At 43.4% G+C, this 23,503-nt stretch overlaps 1 protein-coding gene across 9 annotated transcripts in view; it reads left to right on the top strand.

The window, feature by feature from the left end:
- Positions 1–23,503, top strand: part of TRAK1 (trafficking kinesin protein 1) — a 561,749-nt gene that overhangs the window by 447,367 nt on the left and 90,879 nt on the right. For all 9 annotated transcript variants that reach the window (XM_085631561.1, XM_085631564.1, XM_085631563.1 and 6 more), the window contains 2 exons: positions 3,785–3,861; positions 7,453–7,695. In XM_085631561.1, coding sequence (XP_085487687.1) covers positions 3,785–3,861; positions 7,453–7,695 — 320 coding nt within the window. The remainder of the gene's footprint in view (positions 1–3,784; positions 3,862–7,452; positions 7,696–23,503) is intronic.

The following is a 23,503-nucleotide window of genomic DNA, read 5'->3' as shown; positions in this document are numbered from 1 at the left end:
CTACCTGGTCGCTTTTAGATACATCTGTTGTGCATAATGGTTCGTACGTACAATTGAAATCTCCTGCAACTATCATGGGTGTTGATATCTCCCTGTCTTCAAGGGTGTTTTCTAATGCATGAAGGGTTGGTGAGCATGTGCCTGCCTTGGTCCCGCGGGCGTAAACATAAAAAATATCCACCATCCTACCATTTCTACGCCTGAGGCTAGTTGCGAGTATATTAGGATCATTAATTTTAATCTCTCTTATTGTACATAACAAATCAATCCTAATCCAGATCTGTAGCCCTCCCGCTGGTCTTCCTGGTCTGTCGGTAACAGCCGATTGGTATAAAGTAACATACCCAGGGCTGTAAGTCGGTGTAGTGGCCCAGGTTTCTTGTAAAATACATACATCAAATTGTTCAATATATTCAATCCAGTGGGGGAGTAGCTTCTTGGATTTTATTCCAGCCACATTCCACGTCAGTATACTGAGTGTTGTATTTGTTTCTTCTAATTCTCGGGGAATAATATGGTGGCATCTCTCTAATGGTCTGCACGTCTGTGGGACTCGGGAGATGGTTTGCTGATCAAACCTTGATATTGTTTCATTTCCCACACTAGAACGCAATGGATCAAAAGGCTCAAAACAACGAAGCGGCGTTATGGCCAAAGAAGTAATTGTTGAGCCTTCTAGTTGGAATATATCCAGAGCCTGATCGATGTTTGTCATAAGGACTAGAGTTTTTGCAGGGTGTGGTGTCGTGACACCTCAGTCAGTCATTCTGTGCTAGGGATGAATCGGACCCCATCAAGACACTAGCTCTTCTATTTATAAGTGGTTGTGCTAAACCAGAGGGACTGTATTTCATCTGGATGTTTGTGGTTGTTGTTGGGGAGCAAGTTCTTGCTTCTAGAGCAAATAAGCAGTAGACTAGATTTTCATCACTTAAATGAAGTTCGATAGAATCTGTGGGGGAGGAACCATTTGATATTCGTCTAGCCCAGAGAATACCGTCTCTAATGATAGATCTACACCATCTTGTTTTTCGAATCCAGTGGATTGATTTATTGAGTAATGAATGTTGGTCCTCTTGTCTGCCTACCAATAAAACCTTGGGCACGTTAGTCAAAAAAATACTCTTAGAGCTCTTGGTGGAACCATGATCCTGAGTCTGCCTTAGAGTACTATAATCTCTATTCACCGTCCGCTTTAGTCTGGGAGGACTTATATTTCTATGAACTAGTGGGCGGCATGTTTGAATGGACATTAGGGGAACTGGATTTCTCATAAGCCCTACTGAGGAATTATTTGCTTTAGCGGGGGCATGAACCGTTAAAGAGCTAGGGAGCAAACCACTGGGTTTTGCAGTCGGTTGTTCGCTTGTTGTCAAGCATTTCACTTGGTTTGAAAGCACTAAAATTAGTGTTTTAAGCAAATTAATTTCATCCCTTAATTCGGCAATGAGCTTACAAGTGTGATTCTCTTCCGTTGGATGCTATACTCGGGAAATCTCCCCCCTTTCCCCAGGGACCTCATTCAGGCTATTTGTACCTATGACACCCTTACTAAGCTGTGGATTATCTCCCAACACTGCTTCCTGTCGATCCGCCATTAATTCTGTCTGGTCTTGAAGTAGCGAAAATCGGTAAAATAGTGGAATATTAACAGTTGTGTGCATGTCATTCCTACTGTTATCAATGTTATTATCGGACTCGAGTAGGAGGGGGGAAAAATCCTGTCTCCCTTTCATTCTCCTCAGTTGCGCGCTGCATATCGATGTTATGCTCGAGAGGCTTAAAGACCTTGGGGGCAGTGCTTTGTGTGGTGCGCTAAGTGAATATAGATGGAATTTGCTTTGTTTTGATAACAGGGCTAGGCTCTATGTCTGGTTCGATGGTGGAATGCTGTTCCCTTGACTTAGATGTAATAACAGGGGTACTAGAGGGAGGAGCTAAGATATCTTGACATTCTACCAATAGTTCATCTATACAATATAATACAAAATTTTAGGCTGCCGATTTACGCGCAATTTTGGATTTCCTAATTTTTCTACGCCCCCTCTTGGGTGACCTACCCTCCTTGTTGGCACGCGCAGTTAATTTCCTTTTACCCATTAAGACAGAGAACTAAGTAGTCAGAAATACGTTTTTGATTGGGCAATATATATAGATTTTCCGTGAGTAAATATACAATATACAACCTATGCAATGTCTATGCATGTAAAACTCACAGTTTTTGGAACAACTAGCGACCACAAGTCCAGAAACGTTCCACTGAATCCTCGAGAGTAGAAGAGCCAAGGGAGGAAGCCCTGTCCTGCCTCTTCCTGGAGATGACGGGCAAGGACGGTCCCGCCCTTGGCTCGGCGTTCGCCCGCGCGCGTACCGCGAAGCGGGTGCCGCTAGTCGTTTAATAGGCCCCCCTGGGCGCACAGCAGTGATGTCAGCGCCTCCAGGTGCGTGCATCTGGGATCTCTGGGACTTGGATTCCCCACAAAGTGTTGTTTGGCGGCGACGCGGCTCCCCTTCTTTAAGCAACAACACCTGCATTTTCTCTGTTTCTGTTTCGCTTTAGGCCATTTTGTAAATTGTAGGTACCAGAAGGTATTCCTACCAAACCTAACTTTACTGTATGACACATCAGAAATTGCATGCGTATCTGTTTCTAGCCAAGACTATCATAAGATTATTTATATTACCTTGGTTGTAACAGCCTACATTTCTTATTTAAGTCTTCAAACATTTTGTAGTTTGCGGGTGGAAGGAACTCCACTAATTAATTTAAAGCACCAGTGGGTGGCCCTCTGCTTCTTCTAATACAAACCACACACATTTCACAGATTTGGTATCCCCCATGCACCAGTGGAGTATTTTTCTTTCTTCTAAAGCTATTTGGTATACTGCACCTTCAGAAACCATACTTAAATGGGATGTGAAGGGGGTAACCATGACTTGAAGATAATTCCTTGTAGAATTTGGCATGTATTTTGAAGTCTAAATAAGTAATGATATGAGCCTGTGGGTAGCTTTCAAACATCCTTTCTTGACTTTTGAATTTGGAGATACTGCGTCTTTAACATCGTTCTAGTCACACACCCCTGTCTAGCCGAGCCCAAACTGGGAAAAGAAAATTATTTTGGGCTACTGAAAGGCTTCAGCCATTTTATAACTTGAATTGTCTCAGTGACCTCCTCACTCAGAGAATTGCAGTGGTGCTTGCATGCTATTATATCTTTCCCCTTGAAGTTCAAGTGGATGCCTTATGGATTCCAGATTAGTAAGTAATATTCTTTCTTAGAGTACTCGTTCGCTAATGGAAGCATTGAAGAGAGTGATTTTGCAACAAAACAGATAAACACCGTTTGTTACTGAAAACCCATGTCTTCAAGACATACTGAACTGTCCAACTTTATTAATAAGCAACGGGTGGTTGTTTTTGATTTTTAGCTGCTAATAATTACAAAATAATTACTATATGCCCTACCAGCTCATGGGATGAACAGTTCTGTACCGTGTGTGTGTGTGTGTGTGTGTCTGTCTGTCTGTCTGTCTTTATTTATTTCGGGCCCAGTCACATCCAGGGAAATAGAGACAGAAAGAAAAGGGGAACTCATGCTGTGTGTTATGAGTCAGGTTGCCCCTGCTTGTGGATTAGTTAATAAAACATCATATTGCATTAATGTTGGTGACTCACAGTTCTTATTCATGTAATTATTTTTATGAATGAATAGTTTATTTTGCTGAAAAGAGTATAATGCACAAGTTATAAACTTTGTCTGTTTTCTATTTCTTTATATAGGACTCATTAGCTGCTGAAATAGAAGGATCAATGCGCAAAGAGTTGCAGATGGATGATCCTGAATCCCCAGAACTTAAGTATGACCCGAGAGCATGACTCATTTTCACAAGTACTCAGACTCAAATGGTGAAATTGGCCAAAGGAATTTGAAATGAGTACTAGTTGAGACACTGAATAGCAGCTAGGTTTAAATGAAATGTTCGCATTTTATAATGTTTCTTCAGCAGTTAAGCATATGTAGTCCACTTAACTTTTAAGCATATTTATGTATATATGTTCTTTTTTATGTGCTGCTTTAACTGCTTGTCACAAAGTGAGTAGGATGCCACATGTATTTTAGGCCTGATGCATTAAGATGCTTTGGCTCTTGCGAGTTTCTGATGAAGTGAGCACAGTTTATATCGTAGATTCATTGTTTAATTGTGGATGGACATTCAGTGTGGAGTGAGTGAAATATAACCTTCTCTAGCCTATCAGAAATCAGTGGACACCATTATTGATGGAATTCCATTGTGATTGGTCAGCATTTAAATAACATTTTCAAATGTGATCTTTTTGCAAGAAAATTCCATTTCATTTGAAATTCCAAAGCCTGTTTTCGTACTCTAAATAGTAGGAAATCCATTCTGGATGTTAAACATTTACAAAATGTGAGCCTGCTACATTTGAAATATATTTGTCCTCGAAAATGTGCACAAAAAAGGCAGCACCACACTGTAATAGAAACAGTTTCTCTGCACCTAAAACTTCGGCATCCACTCCTCATACGTGTCAATCAAAAGCAAACCATTCTCAATCCCAAATCATATTTAGCTTGAAAAGATTCTCTTAATGCAGTCTGAACCCCAGATTCCCCATCTCACTACATGTAGCCAGCACAAGAAACGGGCGAAAGCTTTCAAGTTGAACAGTCACATTAGTAAGTAAAGTTGGAGGCTCAAAGATCTCGCGCAGGTGCTCTTCAGTCTGCATAAGTGCATGCACTGACAGAGACCCTTAAACTGATCCCCACAGGGATGTATAAAATGCTTCAATGATAAACTGATCCAGGAGATTAGTTACAAAAGCTGTCAAACTGTTAACTCTTAAAAAATCAAAAATCAGTAGAATCATCTGCTTAAACTCAGGACTACATGGACAACTGAGCATTACTCTAAAATCTGAACATTTATTGAAATATAGGTGGTCTTTGTCTTGAACTTCTTATTGGGGAAAAGTAATGGACTGTAATACGGCTCCAAGTAATTGAAAGTGGCTTTTATTAATACAAGTATTCTACCCATCCCTCTTTATGTTATAATAGAAAAATTAACAGCAGAATTTGCTGGCTGAAAGTACCCTATGCCAGCCTTGCTTTGTAAAATACAGAAGTAGTAATTGTGCTATAGCCGAATTGGTGAATATCTTGTTTGTGTATGTAGATTTTATGCTCAGTTTATGGATTTTCAGAAGCGATAGAGCGAATAGGAGGCACCACAGTCTTAGGTAGGAAGGCCACTTTCTCCAAAAAGCAGTCCAACGGAACAACGGCTAAAGTGAGTGTGGACCTCAGTGAAAGAGAGGATTACGAGGCAGCAGGCAGGATGATGAAGGATGACGTCGTTTTTTGCAAATACCAGAAGTACATGGTGTCTGTCAAATTAGTAGGCTGAACTGCTTTAAACATCACAGGCTTGTTTTGCAAGCTGGGTAGGAGGCATACTTTTTTTGTTTATATCAGTGTGCTATATCATTATGTTCCAGGAAACATGCCTTACCACTTGCTTCACTTGGTTTTCTTTAGCACTTACCAGGATTTCTATAGTAAAGCCTCATCTTCAAATCAAGGTAAAAGTGCCAATGGTGTAGCCATTTTGGTATCCACCATATTGCCATGTTCCATTAAATTACTAGAAATACATTCCAGAATTTGGAGGCACTGATGTTATTTAATATGACTAGTAACAAATTTGGCATTGCTGCCTCCACAGTCTTTAAGGTATTGCAAGAATTTCCGGAGAATTGTGGGCATTTGTGTTATTTGGCAACGTTGTGCCTATTCATGGCATAGTAATGATGCATCCTCATTTGTGCCTCGATTCTGTATGTTCTGTGATAACCTGTCTGCTGTGTGTCATTATGTAATTGAGCAGTACATTTATTTTATGAACTATTGCGTTATTCTAGCTCTGCCGTCAACCACTTGTGACTGCAACATTTGTTTAACCTTTGATTTGTATGCATCCCCCTTACAACAAGATTCTCATTTTTATTAACGTATTGCTGAGAGTCAATGGAGAGCGGCAGAATGGAAAACTAAAATATGAAAAGATCCCATTAATGCTTTGAATAATGGTAGGTCATTTGACTTCTATAACCGGATTTTAACTTCTTTTAGTACATACACCACTTTACCCAGTTTTTAATGAAAATTGTGCTATGAAAGCCACTGTTTTTCTCACCATTGTTTCAGGATTGTCCTAGAGTGAGCACAAGCACCCCTTCTCAGAAGGCTAAAGATTGCCTAGCACACCAAAAGAACATTGGAAAGTTTCATAAGTGACCTTTCAGGACCTCTGCTTTTAGCCAATGTGTATAAGAATTATGTTCTACGATGAACCAGTTTGTTGTTTCCTTCAAACTCTTTTTAGGATGCCCAGCTCAAACCATCTAGAAGAAGTCTGGTTTGCTTTATTTCGAGTCTGGTGTTAATGTACTTTTACTTTCAAAGTCCAAGTGCTTTTGATGCACACATTTAACTGACTATCACAATTAACTGACTGTAATGACCCACTCCAAAGTCCTCAGTTATCTGTTGTCGCCATTAGGAGAAACAGTAGTCTCTGATTTGTTACATAACTGCATAATCCCCTGCCTTTGCTTCAAGAGAACTTCAAAGTATGTGATGTTGCTCCGGTACGGGAGAAGGAGAGGTTGGAGGAGAGTTAGAATTTCTTGGCTCAAAAAAAACTTGGGGTGTGCTATGTTTAATACCCAAAAATGCTTCCTAGAAACAGGACAAGTGGTCTATGGGTCCGTTGCTGCTCTTGTGTCCCAGCAAATTATGATCCAAAATTAAGGTTTCTCCCTGGTTTGCCCTCTCTTTGGAAAGTCTGTAGATACACATATCTCTCAAGATCACTGATGCTTTGCCCAGAAGTCATTTGTGTGGTAGAACCTTACTTAATTGTGACAATTGCTTAAGTAAACCACTGGCTGATTGACAAAAAAGGCTAAAGCCAAACTAATTATATACTTGGTTATTTTGAAACTGAGGTAGTGATGAAAGGAAGTCCTCCCCTTACTTCATTTCCAAATCTTTGTTGTTTATGACAGTCTCAAACGGTGATGTAGCAACATACTTCACAAGTTGGGTGAAGTGCATGCAGCTTTTTTAGGGTAATAAAGGGAGAAAAAACAATTGTTACTGGAGATAAGAAGAAGATATCTGTTTTTTGTGAGGTTACCTTTCTATGCAGGCAGCACAAATCTGCTCTGTGTTGTACTACACATGGTTCAAGTCTAACTCTCTTCTAGGCTGTTAGTGTATTCCAATGAGGAAAAAATAGTTTTCTTCTGAACATGTACTTTCTTCTCTAATATCTTCAAAATTTGTAATATTTTGGAATATATTTTTTATATTGAATATTTGTGGTGTGTAGCAATTAAGTTTTATCTTTTTGTTTTAGCTGTGGACATCAGAAGCGCGTCTTTGAGACTGTGCGGAATGTAAACCAGGTGGTGAAGCAGAGGTCCTTGGCCCCATCTCCCATGAACATCCCAGGATCTAACCAGTCATCTGCCATGAACTCTGCTATTTCTAGCTGTGTAAGCACACCACGCTCAAGTTTTTATGGAGGAGACATCACAAACATTGTGATAGACAACAAGACCAATAGTATCATCTTGCAAACCGAATCGCTGGACAACGGGTTAGTATCACTGGAGATTCAAAAGCAACGTTGGAATAGAAGTGGTTGCTGCGGATTGTTTGTTGTGGCTCTTATATCATTAAATAAGTTTATTATCTGTTCTGTGTGTGAAGTAACTACATTGTGAATAAACTGCAAACTGATTAGAATCACGTAGAAAATACTGCCTAATTTCTGTAAATAAACAACTGCAACTAGGTATATTGGATCATAATAAAGAAGCTGCAAATATGTATGCATTCACACACATTTCCATAACAGGAAATTTTAAAAGCTCTAAAGTAATAATATGTTGCATTATGGAAGGTTAATTTTTTAGATTAATATCCAATGTTACTAGCTGCATGTGTGCTTATCTACAGCATAAAAAACCACTAGAAGTATTTCTTCATTGAGGGATGTCACTGTTTATTTATCTAGGGAATTGCAGGTGTAACAAAGCTAGGATCGTTATACGAATTTGGTAATTATCTGATTTAATACAAAATTCAGATCTGTCCACTGGTTGCTTTGAGATTTTAAAATGCAAATACATTAACAAAACATGTTTAATGATCAGTGAGTTTGTTATATATAAAAGTTATTTTTTTTAAAACTTTATTTAATGCTTTTTTCCTTTAACAGTCAATCAAGCAGTACAATATATATTAATAATGCTATTAGTTTCAGAAACGAACATGTGGTAAACTATATATTGTGGACAGAAATACACCCATGGGTCCGAAGTCCACCCAACGTCTTATTGCATGCCTCCGCCTACTCTTGCAATTTATACAGTTTGCCAATTGAACATTATAACACTTCATTTAAATTCTTTAATCACTCACAGGCGCATTAATAATACCCTCTCCTCCATTGCCCAATCCTGGTGCCTCCGGGTCTACTGAGCTCTCTTCTTCCACTGCCCTCTTTATCATATATTCCCTGTATGGGCCCCATATATCCTTAGGTCTACTTCTCTCTGGGATGAGGGCATTATAGTTATCTGAGTGTGTGGAACAGTGTGCTAAGTCAGCAAGCCAATCTGTGGCCTTCAGTGGTGTGCCTCGCAACCATCTCATTGCTATTCTCCGTTTAGCCAGTAGGAGGCAGATAGCTGCCAGTTTACATCCCACTCTATGTATATCCTTGTCATACCCCAATAGTGCAACCAGCAGTGTCTCTGGAATTGGAAGTGCAAGCATCTGTGTTAATATACCATATACGTCCTTCCAGAAGTCCCGTATCCCTGGGCTCCCCCGCCAAATGTATGAACCCTGCATTCGCCGCCCTGTATCTCTGGCACCTATCATTATCAAGTAAGCCATACTTACATAATCTGGCGGGTGTATAATATACCCTATGAAGATATTTATAATGTATAAGCTTATGCCTCCCATTTTGAGAAATAGATTTTGTGTTAGCACAGCATCTAGCCCACTGCGCTTCTGTGATTTCCACACCCAAGTCAACTTGCCATTCCGTCTGTGTTTTTGATAGGGAAGCTGAATTAGAAGCTTGGTGTAGTGCATATAGTGCTGTGACGCCTCTTTGCAGGGAAGTAGCCTGCATTAAGTAAGTTAGTGTCTTCCATTCCGGCTGCTCCGCCATCCGTCTCCCAGTAACTCATAACTTGCCGCATTCTGTGATAATTGTATGCATCTAGAGCGGTGGTTTGGGTATCATCAGCCTACGCTTGCTCCTACTTCTTCATTACTCCCTCGTGAAAGAATTCCCACATCTGTTGGATTTTTAATTTGTGGAGTGTTTGCTTAACCACCCTTTCCTCTCCTATAGGCAACCAGCCGCACCACTCTATAGGCCATTAAGGTGTGTAAATAAGTTTAGTCCTCTGTGACCTAGCCACGTTCTGGAGTTGAGTCCTGGTGCAGGCTATCGGGTCTATTATATGTGGGGTGCCCCTGGCGCCCTCCATCAACACTCGGTGGCCTGGGTTTAACAGCATTTCTTTCAATGGGCAATTGAGGTAAATCCCGGGACCCGTGTATCCAATAGTGGGCATGCAACACCTGGGCTGCCCTATAATACTTTTCTAGATCCGGGGCATTTAGGCCCCCTTCTGCGTATGGTTTTATGAGAGTATCCCATTGAACTCTCAGATTCTTCCCTGCCCTGGCTAAGCATATCATTTGGGTTCTAATGTTTTGAAAAAAGGACTTTGGTGATATAATGGGGATATTGGCAAACAAGAACAGAAAGCAAGGCAGTACTATCATTTTCATTATAGCTATGCGACCCAGCAGGGACAATGGGAGCCTTATCTATTTGTCGATGGACTTTTAGTTGCTGTGTTGCGCTGCCGTATTTTTCCCGGACTATTATATCAGGGTCTGTGTGTACCTGTATTCCCAAGTATCCCACCGCTTCCGTAGTCCATACCAACCTGCATCGCTGACCGGGTGAGGGGGAACATTCTAGATTTACGCCAATAAATCCTTAGGCCAGTATGTTGTCCAAATAGTGTCACCTCTTTTAACAGTGGGTGCAATTTCTGTTCTGGATTACGTATATATAACAACCTGTCATCATCTGCTTAGGCAGCTATGATTAAGTTATACTGTGGGGATCGAATCCACCTATGCGCATGGTATTCCCGCATGACGCCCATCAGTGGCTCCGCCTCTAAGGCCTACAATAGTGGTGAGAGCGGACATCCCTGTCTGGTACCTCTTGTAATTGCAACCATCGGAGAGAGAACTCCATTTATCCAGAAACACGCTATGGGATTTTCATATAACACCTGAATACGTTTGTGGAAGACTTCTGCCACTCCCACTCTGTTGAGGACTGCATAGAGAAAACAACATTACTCCAGTATTGGAACTTTCATAGATTCACATGCTTGAATCATTCCCCGTCGTCAAGATGGGAGTCCTCGGTATATCAAAAAATATCAATGCTCAAATCCATACAAAGCAGAAAAAAGGCCTAGGCCCATTTCAGTTTTGTAACCCATAACTCTTGTTTTGTAAAAGAAACCAAACATTTCCTTAAACCAATCAGGACCCCTTCACCCTCTAGAACACTCCTGAGAGAATCTTAGACCCTCAGATTTTCTACCGCACGTTGTGCTAGGGAGTCTCCTCTGTGCTCTGCTCTATTTTCTCTTGTTAATTAGTGATTTTAAACAGTATTCTTAGCTTTATCTCGGATTTTCATCTGCAGGATCCAACCTCAGCGCTGGTTTGTCAGCACTCTGACTTTTTTTTTATGTCAGTAAGGGAAAAAAACATCAGACAGGTCAGAAAACACTAGGAAGAGGAAATTACACCGGAGATCACATCTCCTAGCAAAGTTACTCCTCTTTTGCCATCTCACCTGCTGGAAGAGCAGGATTCTGAGGAAGAAGACGAAGGGCCTTATGGCTATGTGAGTAGCCCATCCCAGCTGCACGTTAAGTGTCAGGAGGACGACTTTGATGAAGAATATGGCAAATATCAATATCCTCCTCAGGAACACTACCACCAGAGCTATCAGAAGGAAGTGGTTTGCATGCCGTCCTCTTTGTTGACGGACCTACAATTCATGTTAGCTGACTACAGGAAGAGATTTCTACCAACTCCTGTACCTAAGGAAGTGCCATCAGCAGTTTCTCGTCCACGTTCTATTCCATCTACTCTGAAGAACGCCCCCACCAATCCCTCAACAAGAGCCGGTTACTACGGATGATGACAAAGAAGGAGGAGAAATTACAATAGAGAATGGGGTGACTACCTCATTCTCACGCCTTCTTCTCCTTCTCCGGTACCCGTTGACTCACCACCAGGGGATATTGGTGGGTTTCATAGCTTGCTGGAAAGAGCTGCAAAAAGATTTGACCTACCTATGCCAGCTACCCAAACGGAATGTTTTTTATATGATTTTATGGAGCCATATAGAAAGTCGTGAGGGTTATCCCGATTATAAGTCACGTATGGGAGGAGGGACTTAAAATCATGAAAACACCAGCGACAGTAACACCAGTACTCTCCAGGTTGGAGAAGAAATAGAAGGCCCCAGAGGACGCTCCAGCCTGTTTGGTGGGCCATCCCAAACCGGATTCTGTTATTTCCCAGGCAGCTCAACAGAAATCCAAAAACCCATCGGCACCCATTACATCACCTCCGAATACAGACACCTAGATAATGCTGATAATCGTTTTTCCTCAATGTCAGCACTGTTGGTCAGAGCGGCTAATGCCCTTGCCATATTGGGCAGATATGACAGGCAGATGTGGTGTGACCTAACTCTGTATATGGATCAGCTTCCAGAGGAAAGTAGACCAGAGGTGAAGAAGATTCTCCAGGAGGGAGAGAGAGCTTCTGGGGAAGTAATAGATTGTGTGATGGATATCGCAGCAACAGCTTTCAGATCGCTGGGGGGGTGCAGCGGTTTTGCGCCATCAAGGATGGCTCCGAGTGTCGTCATTTAGACTGGAGGTCCAAAATAAGATCCTGGATCTTCCTTTCGATGGAGAGACTTTATTTGGAAAGCACTTAGACGATGCGCTGCAGGATATCAAGAAGGATACCGATACAGCGAGGGCTCTAGGGCCACTACAATATCGGAAAGTGCCCTTTAGAGGAGCTAGAGGAAGAGGCCTTCCATCCTACAGTGGAGGATTCCAACAATACAGATACCCCTCGTACACTACATCTTCCCACCCGTACCGTCAACAGTATGTCCAACGACCGCAACGGTCAGGGGCGTATTCTAAATCTGCCCCCAGAGGAAGAACAGGACATCAGGGAAAAGACCACTCACGACGTACATCACATGCTTCAGGCTCCAACTATTTGTATTCCCTCCTCTCCAGATGTTCCCCTGGGGGGACAAAGTTCTTTTCATCTTCACCAGTGGCAGAAAATAACCACGGACCGATGTGTTCTCAATCCAATAAAATTTGGCCATACGTTGGAGTTCCTTCAGATCCCTCCTTGAACATCTACATCTCATGCGAGATTTTTACATTGCTCCAACAAGGAGTAATAGAACCGGTGCCAATCTCCCAAAGGGGGAAGGGATTTTATTCCCGTTTCTTTCTGGTTCACAAGAACTTTCGTCAATGGCATCTGATCCTGGATTTGAGAGCTCTAAATGCTTATCTGAAAAAACAGTCCTTCCGCATGGTTTCCCTTCAGGACATTCTGTTGCTCCTAAACCCAGGGCATCATATGACCACCTTAGACTTAAAAGATGCATATTTTCACATCCCCATCTATCCCTCCCACAGGCAGTACCTTCGATTTGTCATAGCTGGCAAGCTATTACCAGTTCAAGGTGCTGCCGTTTGGCCTCAAGTCGGCCCCAAGAATTTTCACAAAATGTCTGGATCCAGTAGCCGTTTTTCTAAGAAAACAAAGGCATCAGTTATTTCCGTACCTGGACGACTGGTTGATCAAAGCACCTTTACATGCAGCTGCTCAGTCGTCCACGGTAGCATGCACTAGACTGTTTGCTGAATTAGGCCTGACTCTGAACAAGGAGAAATCATCTCTCCATCCTTCCAAGAGCATTACGTTCTTAGGGGCAATTCTGGACACCAGAATTAACAGAGAGTTTCCTTCTCTCGAGAGACAGCAGAAGCTAATCTCTCTGTCCCAAGCATTCGCAAGAAGAAGCTCACTTTCAGTACACCACTACAAGTCACTCCTGGGGCCAATGTCCTTCTGCATCCCTCATGCCCATTTCTGCCGGTTCAGGATGCGTCCATTACAGGCGGAACTGGACCGGCAATGGCGTCAAGCTGTAGGATCCTTCGAGGATATCACAATCACGCCAGGTATGATACAGGCCGTTTCTTGGTGGACCCAACGTCAAAATATTTCCAACAGCCTTTCTTTTCTCACCATGCCGGCTCCACAGGTCATCACCACCGATGCTTCCCTGGAAGGTTGGGGGGGGGGGGACCTCCAGGTCTGTGGACGTTGGCAGAGTCAAGACCAACAACTTCACCTCAATCTATTGAAACTCAGGGCAGTGGGATTAGCATTGCTGGCTTTTCTGCCAAGGAAAATAACTCGCCTGCGCTGATCAGGACAGACAACACACAGCAATGCAAGGCGGCACAAGATCTCTCTCACTGTCCCAGGAGGCCCAGAGAAGCTGGAAATGGGCTGTTCAAAAAGGAATCTCGCTAAAGGCAGAACACCTCCCGGGGGATCAAAATGACACGGAAGACACATTAAGCAGACGCAAGTTAACCTGCCACGAATGGGAGATCAATCGGGGAACCCTAGATAGTACTTGTCAAAAGTGGGGCAACCCAACAGTGGACCTCTTTGCGACAGCTTAGAACAAGAAATGTTGCTGCTTTGCAAGTTGGTATTACCAACAGGGATCCTGGGGAAATGTGTTTTTGATGGCATGGGCAGGCATCTTTCCCTACGCCTTTCCGCTGATATCCCCCCCCACCACGTCTTCTCACGAAGATCAAGAGAGAGCCGTGCTGGATGATCCTGATAGCCCTATGGTGGCCTAGACAACATTGGTTCACAGAGCTTCTTCTCCTGTCTGAGACACAACCGATTCTCCTTCAGCCCATTCCATCCCTCCTGACGATGTCGCGGGGATAAGTGCTTCATCCGGACCCAAAGTCACTACGTTTAGCCAGCATGGCTCCTGAACACTGTGAATATCAACATCTAAAACTATCATCTGATGGCAGGGATATTCTCTCAAATGCCCGAGCACAGAGTACGAATAAGATGTACCGGATGAAATGGAGTAGATTCTGTTTATGGTGCCAGGAGTCTAATGTTCATCCTCTAAGATCTGCATCTCATGAGATTCTTCCTTACATTCTACTTTTGGCAAAATCTGGATTAGCACATGCGTCAATAAAAGTTCATCTAGCCGCTATATCCCGTTTTAGAAGGACATCATCAGGACCATCGTTATGGTCCGAGAGAATCCTAAAACAGTTTCTACCTTTCCCCCAGTTAAGCCTCCACCACCTCTCTGACAGCTGAATATAGTGTTATCACAACTCATGAAACATCCCTTTGAACCCATTCACTGGGCAGACCTTATGTTCTTGTCTTAGAAGGTGGCTCTTCTGGCGCTCACATTGGCCAGGAGAGTTGGGGAGATTCAGGCCCTGACCATACAGGAACCTTTTCTACAGTTTAAAGAGGATCGAGTAGTCCTTCAAACTAACACAAGGTTTATACCAAAGGTATCATTAGACTTTCACTTGAAAGAGTTCTTATCATTAAGAGGTTCTTTACTCAATCGACTACTGCAGCGAAAGGGACTCTTCATTCGCTTGTTATCCAGCGTTGTCTGAAATGTTATCTACAAAGAACAAAAGCTTTTCACAAATTGTCACAGCTCTTTGTGTCCTTCAGTGCATCCAGAAAGGGCTATCCTCTTTCCAAAAGAGGAATTACTCGATGGATCTCAAGTACAATCCAATATTGCCGTCAAGCAGCAGGGAAACCTTTGGAAGCACAGGTTCGTGCTCATTCGAGAAGAGCAGTATCTACATCCACTGCGTTGTTTGCTGGAGTACCTATCCAGGATTTATGCAGGGCTGCTACCTGGAAGAGTACACACACTTTCAGCAGGCATTACTGCCTGGATGCAGCCGCTGACAATGATGTGGCAGTGGGGCAGGTGGTGCTGAGGAACCTTTTCCAGTGACAGTGATCTCTCTTTCATCCCTCCTTCCTTTATACTGTAAGAATGTGCACATTTTATTGTGAATGCATTTCTCATTATGTAGAGGTTATAATATAGTGGTTTCCAGAAGAACTGTTTTTTTCTCTGTGATGTTTACAATTATAGAAGTTAAACATGGAATATTTAATGATTGGGGGTTCTATGTGTTTTTTCAGGTAAAGCTATTCCTCCCTACAGATGGACAATTTAAATTACACTCTTGCATATGTTCATGTAGGTGCAGGATAAAACGTGCTATGTACTGCTAGCTACTCTGATTCAAGCATGTGAATCTATGAAAGTTCCAATACTGAAGTAAGAAAACAAGTTACTTACCTGTAACTGTAGTTCTCCAGTATTGGAAGCTTTCATAGATTCACAATTGACCCGCCCTCCTCCCCTGAGAGTCTCAACTTTGGATTTTTATCCAGGGTTATCTTAGGCACAAGTGCTCGCAAAATCTGAAGGTCTAAGGTTCTCTCAGGAGTGTTGTGAAGGGTCCTGATTGGTTAAAGGATATTTTTGGTCTCTTTTACAAAACAATAGTTATGGGTTACAAAACTGAAATGGGCCTTTCTGCTTTGTATGGATTTAAGCATTGTTTTTTTTTATATATACCAGGGACTCCCATCTTGACGACGGGGAATGATTCAAGCATGTGAATCTATGAAAGCTTCCAATACTGGAGAACTACAGTTACAGGTAAGTAACTTGTTTTCTTCTACGGAATCAAATGTCTTGTCTATATCTATAAAGAGAGCTACTGCCTTTATCTTATTGTCTTTGCGATCTGTGGAGTCAGAAAACATTCTCAGGTTACATGTGAGGGAGTGGCTCGGGACAAACCCAGTCTGCTCAGGCCTGATCAATTTTGGTAACAGTGGGTCCAGCCTATTCGCTAGGATCTTGGCATATAGTTTAGCATCTGTGTTGAGCAGTGACAGAGGCCTATATGAGTCACAGTGATGTGGTTGCTTCCCAGGCTTGAGGATAGTAATCAAAATAGCCTCTCTCATGGTTGGTGGCATAATGCCATCTTTTGCCATTCTCTCAAACAGGTTAATGAGATGTGGAACAAGTCTGTCCAGATATGCTTTATAAAAGGCCACAGTCAGACCATCAGAAGATGGCGCTTTATCACTCAGCATATCTTTTAGTGCAACTATTATTTCAGTCGGGTGAAGAGGTTCCATTAATCTTTCCCTGTCTATGTTTTCAAGCCATTTCATTGTAATATGGGCAAGGAATTCCTCGTCTATGTCAGGTTCTTGTGTGGCGTATAGTGTTCTGTAATACTCCCCAAAGATCTCCACTTTCTGGTATGTCCTCCTGACTAGGTCGCTGGCAACTGAGCATATCTGTGTTATCTAATTTTCTCCCTTAGGGGGCCGTGTAAGTTTAGCGAATGTCGAGCTGGGTCTCTCCCCTTCTGCGTATATTCGTGCCATTGCATATTTACAGAGGTGTTTAACTTCCGTAGCTACAAGCTCATTGTATTCTTCGATCTGCTCTCGTATTTGCGCTAGTACTTCTGGGCCCCCTCCCTCCCGTAGCTTCTTATCCAGGGTGTCTAAGGTCTTTTCTACCCTCTGCAATTGTGTCCGAATCGCCTTCAGGACTCCAGCATACTTTGCTATAGTCATGCCCCTAATATAGACTTTAAATGTCTCCCAGATGGTGCACATCTTGGGCACACTGCCAAGGTTCCTGGCAAAACAAGTATTTGCAATGCAATAGGTTTAGCAGTTACGAGAGTTTCAGCTATTGGCATTGTAAAAAACAATGCCTTTTATTTATGTTTTTAAAACAAAAAAATAAAAATAAAAGGCATTGTTATTTGCAATGTCAATAGCTCAAACTCGCGTAAATGCCAGACCTATTGCATTGCAAATGCTTGTTTCTCTTCTCTCAGCTCCAGTTAGAGCGATTTCTCAGCAAAGCTCACTACCAAAGCCCATATTAATTAGAGGTCATGTGTGAAGCTCGGCCCCTCTCGGCAGTTGCAAACACGCACTGGTACCAGTAAGCAAGCACTGGCAAGTTTAAATACTGTTCCCTGGTATTCGCTTGGGTTTTCGTTTTCAAGCTTGTGACTACTATTCCTCTAGCCTACTTGATCTTCCATGCCAAGCACAGAATCAGGGAATCAGTGGAGGAGGAGCAGATGCTTTTCCCATCCATGAGGATTTGGTTAATGCAATTGATGCTTCTCTACAGAGAGCAATGTCATCAGTCTTGGAGCCCCTGAGTAGACAAACTATTGAATTTACAGCCCAACACAGCATTTTATTTCCTGACAAGGAAGATCGGGGGACTACGGGGAAGCCCTTTAACCCAGCTTACCGGAATATCTTATTGTGAAGCTGCAGCTTTATTAGAACGTGGAGGTCCAGCTTGCTACTGGACTATGTCAATTTGACCATGTTTCTAACGCTTTGCGCTCCCATATCTACCTCCCAATAAAATTAATTTTAAGGTGCTATGCCTGATGCATATGGCCCTCTACAACTGTAGCTCAAAGCAGATTTCCAAGTTGGTGCCACAGTATGTCCCAGCCAAACCTGTAAGATCCGGTTCTCTTTTGCTTTTTCAGATCCCAGTGAATTTTCTGGGTCCCTCTCTTTGCAGTGACATATCCCTGAAACCCCACAAGATTTTCTTACTTCATGTTTCGTGAACGTTTGAAGACCTTGCGTTTAGTTACCTTGCTCATTTTCTTATCTTTTCTGTTCCTGACTCTTCCCAGTGCTATGAGGCCCCTGGGTATAAGTTGTGCTTTATGAATAAATTAATAAATACCAGTACATTCATGCCTGGTTCTGAAACCATCACAGAAAGATAGAGTAACACCCAAGTCAAAGACCTTACCAGGTTGTACATCTAGAGCTGCGGGATGGAAAAGACTAGAAAATGAAATTTCTGTCTCTATTATCTTCAAACTTCATTGCACTTAGGAGTGACCACTCCACTGAGAAAGCACATTTGCCATCAGCCTTTTGTCATAGTCAATGTTTGCATTGCTTTGGCGCGGTTTTTGCAAAACTTTATTGTAACAGAAGCGGACGGACCCTCCTCAATTAAGAAGAACAATAGCTAAAAGCAAGCATATTTTTGTTTCTCCTAAAGCACACATTGCCATGCTAGTTCTTGGCACTTAAGGAACTACTTTGTGTATGGATTTCGTTCTGGTCAATGGCTGAAGTTGCCAAATGCACTATGGCATAGGCGGAGGAAAAATGTCAATGACCTCAAGAGACCAATGTATTAGGAGGACTGGCTGTAAATCCGTAGAACTCATTATTTTATACATACAATTTTAGTAAAGCCAAACAGTCTTGGCTAATGTCAAACCTAATCCTGGGTGTATAGTAAGAGTAGTGAAGCAGGTGCGATGACCTAAGGGTGAGAGGTCCGCCCTGCAGTCCAAATGCAGCTGATATCTTACTATCAAACCAAGGGATGAGGGACATATGTACCCATCAACGGGGACACCCGAGCATAAAAATCCAAAGGGACACATTTACGGGCGTACTTGAAGGCACTGATGCAAAGCACTGCAGTTCGGAGCTGTACATGTCAGCATTTACAATGGGACGTAAACGGATGCTGTGTTTTGTGGTGCGTCCCGCACTTTAGTAAACGCGTCCCAAAGCATCCTAAATGAGCCCCTTCGGTTGTATCGGAAACCACGACTTTGAGCGCCCGCCTACGTGCCGGGATAGTCCTGTTACCCCGGGCGAAGAGGGAGCCAAGGGCTTCTCGCGTTATGGCCCAGCCTCTGGGACAACATCCTGCCTGAGAGCAGACTTCGCTCCCACACGTCTCCACTTCAGGACGGAGCTGAAACTCATCCCTCCGAGGACGGTCTCATCCATCATTGATGCTCAGGAAGTCGGAGATCATGTTGGCCCCGGGGTGAAAAGTTCATGAGAACTCGAACAGTTTCTGGTGCGCGATCGTGAACCACCCCCCTACCCGCTACTAATTCATGCTGTTAGTGACTTGTACATTAAAGGAAGTACATACATGCGCTCGTTGTGCAAGAACAACGGGAGGGGGTGGGTACAAAGTAAAGCACAACACTGAAACTAGCTAGGAAACTGAAAATGCGCCATGCACGTGTTGTGCTCAAACGACGCGAGCCGCACGCGTGCCCATTACCTGTACGGGCGCCTGCATATCTTCTGTCCCCTTTCAGAAGCTAAATCAACAACAATAGATCTCGCAAGCGAGCAGCGCATGCGCGGCGTCGCTAGGCAAGACCTAAAAATTGTCTACTGCATCTCCCAACTTTTTACGAGTCCAGCAAGGGGTATTGTGGAAATCGCCATGAACACTCCCTCCTCTGCAGGTCATCTACAGCCATGCTGATCATGACTGGCGAGTGATCTGAAAATGTACGTGCCATGTAGGAGCAGTCCGTGATGCTGGACATGATCTCTCGTGATGTAGACCAATAATCTATTCTAGTGTGGGTGTCATGCACTGTACAATAATGCATACAGTCACTGCTCTTGGGTGCTCAAGTTCTCCAAACATCCATCAAATCCTCTGCTTCTGCAATTACTGCTATGGTTCTAGCTGCTTTGGAGGGGCGTCTCTGAGGCCCTTTCGACCTATCTAATTCTGGGTCTTGCGTGCAGTTGAAATCCCCACCCTATATTTGGTGCATATGCGAGTATGGCGCTATTTTAGCGTGTAAAACATTATAAAAGTGGGGGTCATCATGATTTGGACCGTAAACACCAACCAGTAACATCTCAAAATTCTCTTTATAGCATCTGGCTATGACAAACCTGCCACTTTTCGATTTCTTGTAGTCTGTCCAGAATTCCTGCCCACCCATACCAGCACTCCTCTTGTGTTAGACGTAAACCCGGAAGCTATGCATGTCCCTCTCATTCTCCTGGGAGTTAACATACCTGTACCCTGTGGAAGATGTGTCTCCTGCTGTATAGCCACATCTATGCAATGCCGTTCTAAATAGGCAACTATTTTAAGTATTTTCCTATGGTCATATAGACCTCTGACGTTCCATGTCAGGAACTTGATGTGCTTGCGGGCATTGGTCCCTTGAGCATCAGCCATTACCTACGTTTCTTCCCCTATGCTTAACGTCTACTTTTCGTAACTTTCCTTATGAACTACACTTACACTTATGAGACTTACAGATTCTGCTTGCTGACAAACATTTTACCTTAATCCCACCCCTTATCCCACGCCATAGCCAGTTCCCTTAGGCTTGGCTGAACTTCAGATAGTTAAACCCTCCCCACCCCCATTTCCGAACATAGCACCCAGTGTGGATTACACTCGAGGGCAGTGGATGCCGTCCACCTGACATCTCTCAGTTTATCACACATTCCAGATACTCTGCTTCTTTTTTCTAGCTCCTGTAACCAGTTACAGAGCGCACCTCTGCTGCGCCTGACCTCTCCTGTCATCTTACAGTGACATAATGCCTATTACTATAAACTTTTCAATACTGTCCAATATCCTATGTTACGTTCTGATTACCCTCTGTGTAGTCATGGGTCCCTTTACATTTTAATACAGCCTATTTCTTAAGTGTTGCGCCGTCACCACCTCACTCATTCCGATTCCCCTTGTTCATCAGCGTTGTTTTCCACAGTTTTCTGAGCTGCTTTCTTCTGTAGCTCCTTGCTGCGCTTTTTTAGCTTCCTGTTGCAGTGCCTGCGGATCGTTGTATATTTTGGTCTTGCCATCCAGCATAACACGCAGTCTGGCGGGGTATAACTTGGAGCATTCTACATGCAGTTCGCGGAGTTTCCGTTTCATAGGCGTAAATTGCCTCTGCGCCTCTTGGACCAGCGGCGTAAAATCGGGGAACAGGGCAAGCTCCGATCCTTCGTATTTCAGGACACGTAATTCCCTTGCTTTCCGCAGGGCAGCGTCCCTGTCTTGGTAGTTCAGCAATCTTGCCACTACTGGCCTCGGCGGAGCTCCAGGGGGCGGGCGGCCTGGGGCCAACAAATGATGAGCGCGTTCTACCACAAATACCGTTGAGAATATTTCGCTGCTCAGCATGGTCACTAGCAACTGTTGTACAAACAACTCCATGTTCCCAGTCTCTGTGGATTCCAGCAGGCCCAGATTTCGCACTTTATTGCGCCTTGAATGCGCTCCTAAGTCTTCGGCCTTTTCTCGCAGCGCTGCAATCGCTATCCCCATCTTGCTCTGCGCTGTACCAGCTTCCGCCTGCCGGTCCTCCGCTTCAAAAACTCTATGCTCCACCATATCCAGTCTCTCAGCATTTTTAACTACTCTCTCTCTTTTATCAAAGAGAACTAGCTCTGAAGTGGGTGCTCCTAGCGTACGTTTGTTTTGGAAAGGACACACATTATGTTTATAGTTAGGCCCTCACGCACCAACCTAGTTAGTGACATGCTTCATCATCGGGCCCCCACCCAAGGCACCGAGTGCACCTTGGGTGTGCTATGACGCCTGGATACAGCGGAGCTGGTATTGTGCTGTGAGAGTGCAGTGTAAGGAAGTGAGTGAATATTAAAAAAGCTGTGCTAAGGGTTTCTCGGATAAGAAATTAATAATTTATTGAGTGGGCCCTTGGCAGTTAATAAACACGAGAGTAGGATATTTAAAAAGATCTTAAGGTAATTTCAATATCCTAGTCGGTCAACATGTTTCAGCCATGCTCTTTTAGTGACCTATGTGTAGTGCAAAGTGAGTGGTCTAAAAACGTGTTATTAAAAGACCATATATGTGACACACGCGCTAAGGTGCGATATGTGGTAGAGGAGAATTTCCTCTAGTGGCGCTTTCCTGTGGGGAAGGAAAAGACAAACATACAGAGAAACATTTGTTTCAGGAGCGGAGTGTCTGTGCTCTTATGCGGTCAAAGGCACAGTGAGGACGGCGTGTGGCGTAATTAGTTATAATAGACGCCTGGTCATTTATGCGGTACCGAGTGGTAATCAAAGATGCGCGTAACATGGTGCATCGTGTAACTTAAAAACAAAAAGCAAAAAAAGCTAATTATATTACTCAGACAATATCCGGAGAGTGCTCCATGAGTTCCATGTGGGGGCCCGACCTGTAGTCATACTGTATGTGACAAAAATTAAAAGAGGAGACAAAAGCGATTTAAAATTTACCCGCATACTTGGCTGTGAGAGAATGCCAGCAGCTGGGTGGAGAGGCAGTGTTAAAGGGGAAGTGAACTGGCTCCAGTACCTTTCCTCCCTCTCCTTTTGATTATTATTATTGGCAGCGCACAGCTTTGAGAGTTACCTCTCAAATAACACACCACTCGCCTATCATCATGGCATACAATCCTGGCCTAACATTCACAGAAGATGACCTCAGCGAAATACTCAAAGACCCACCTTTAATGGCTGACCAAAACATAGCACAAACAATAGCCCAGACCACCGACTGGGATAAACTCATTGAGAAGAAACACAATAGGATCCGCACCATACTACACGGTGTGATCCTAACCGAATATCTTCGCACGAACACCGCACCCAAGGACTTTTAGTGACCAATGCGCCCAGGATCTTCCTGGAGGATGCTTCCTTCAGGAAGGACTGGGCTCAAATTGCATGGCACTGCACCAGGGACAGGTTGGTGCTCATTATCAAAACCGCCAAGCACCTCTCCGATGCAATGATCATAGACATCCAGACCACTGAGAGCCACTTTAAGACGACAATCGCATCCTTTAAGAAAAAACTGGATGAATCAAACAAAGACCTAGCTGAATATAAGGAATATTTGACCCAGGCTAAAATCAACAAATTCCAAAAAGACATAAAAAGATTTGCCTACAACATAGTGTACCCATATGCAGATGACAACTATACCATTCCGAGCCAGCAAGACACATCTTCTGACACATGTGGGGATGACAGCTCACACTCAAGCGGCTCCACATCTGGCAGCCCATAGAAACTAAATGGTAGGGGTAGAGTACCTAAATGGCAGCAACAACCCTGGGGCAGTTACCAAAACCCGGGCCTCAACTATGGCCCACCAGTGTTCAATAACCCCCCTCAAAATCCCTTCTTTGGATGGCCACCGTTATACCCCCCCGGACAACAAGCCTTTTCCATCCCAACCAGAGGCTGCCTTTTTTAGGATGAGGCCGCCCTGCACGAGAAAGGAGACCGAACAATCAACAGGTGCA

The sequence above is a fragment of the Triturus cristatus genome, chromosome 10 (assembly GCF_964204655.1).
Source record: "Triturus cristatus chromosome 10, aTriCri1.1, whole genome shotgun sequence".
NCBI classification, from domain to species: Eukaryota; Metazoa; Chordata; class Amphibia; order Caudata; family Salamandridae; genus Triturus; species Triturus cristatus.
The sequence above is the reverse complement of the archived record's forward strand: the minus strand, read 5'-3'. Positions and strand labels throughout refer to the sequence as shown.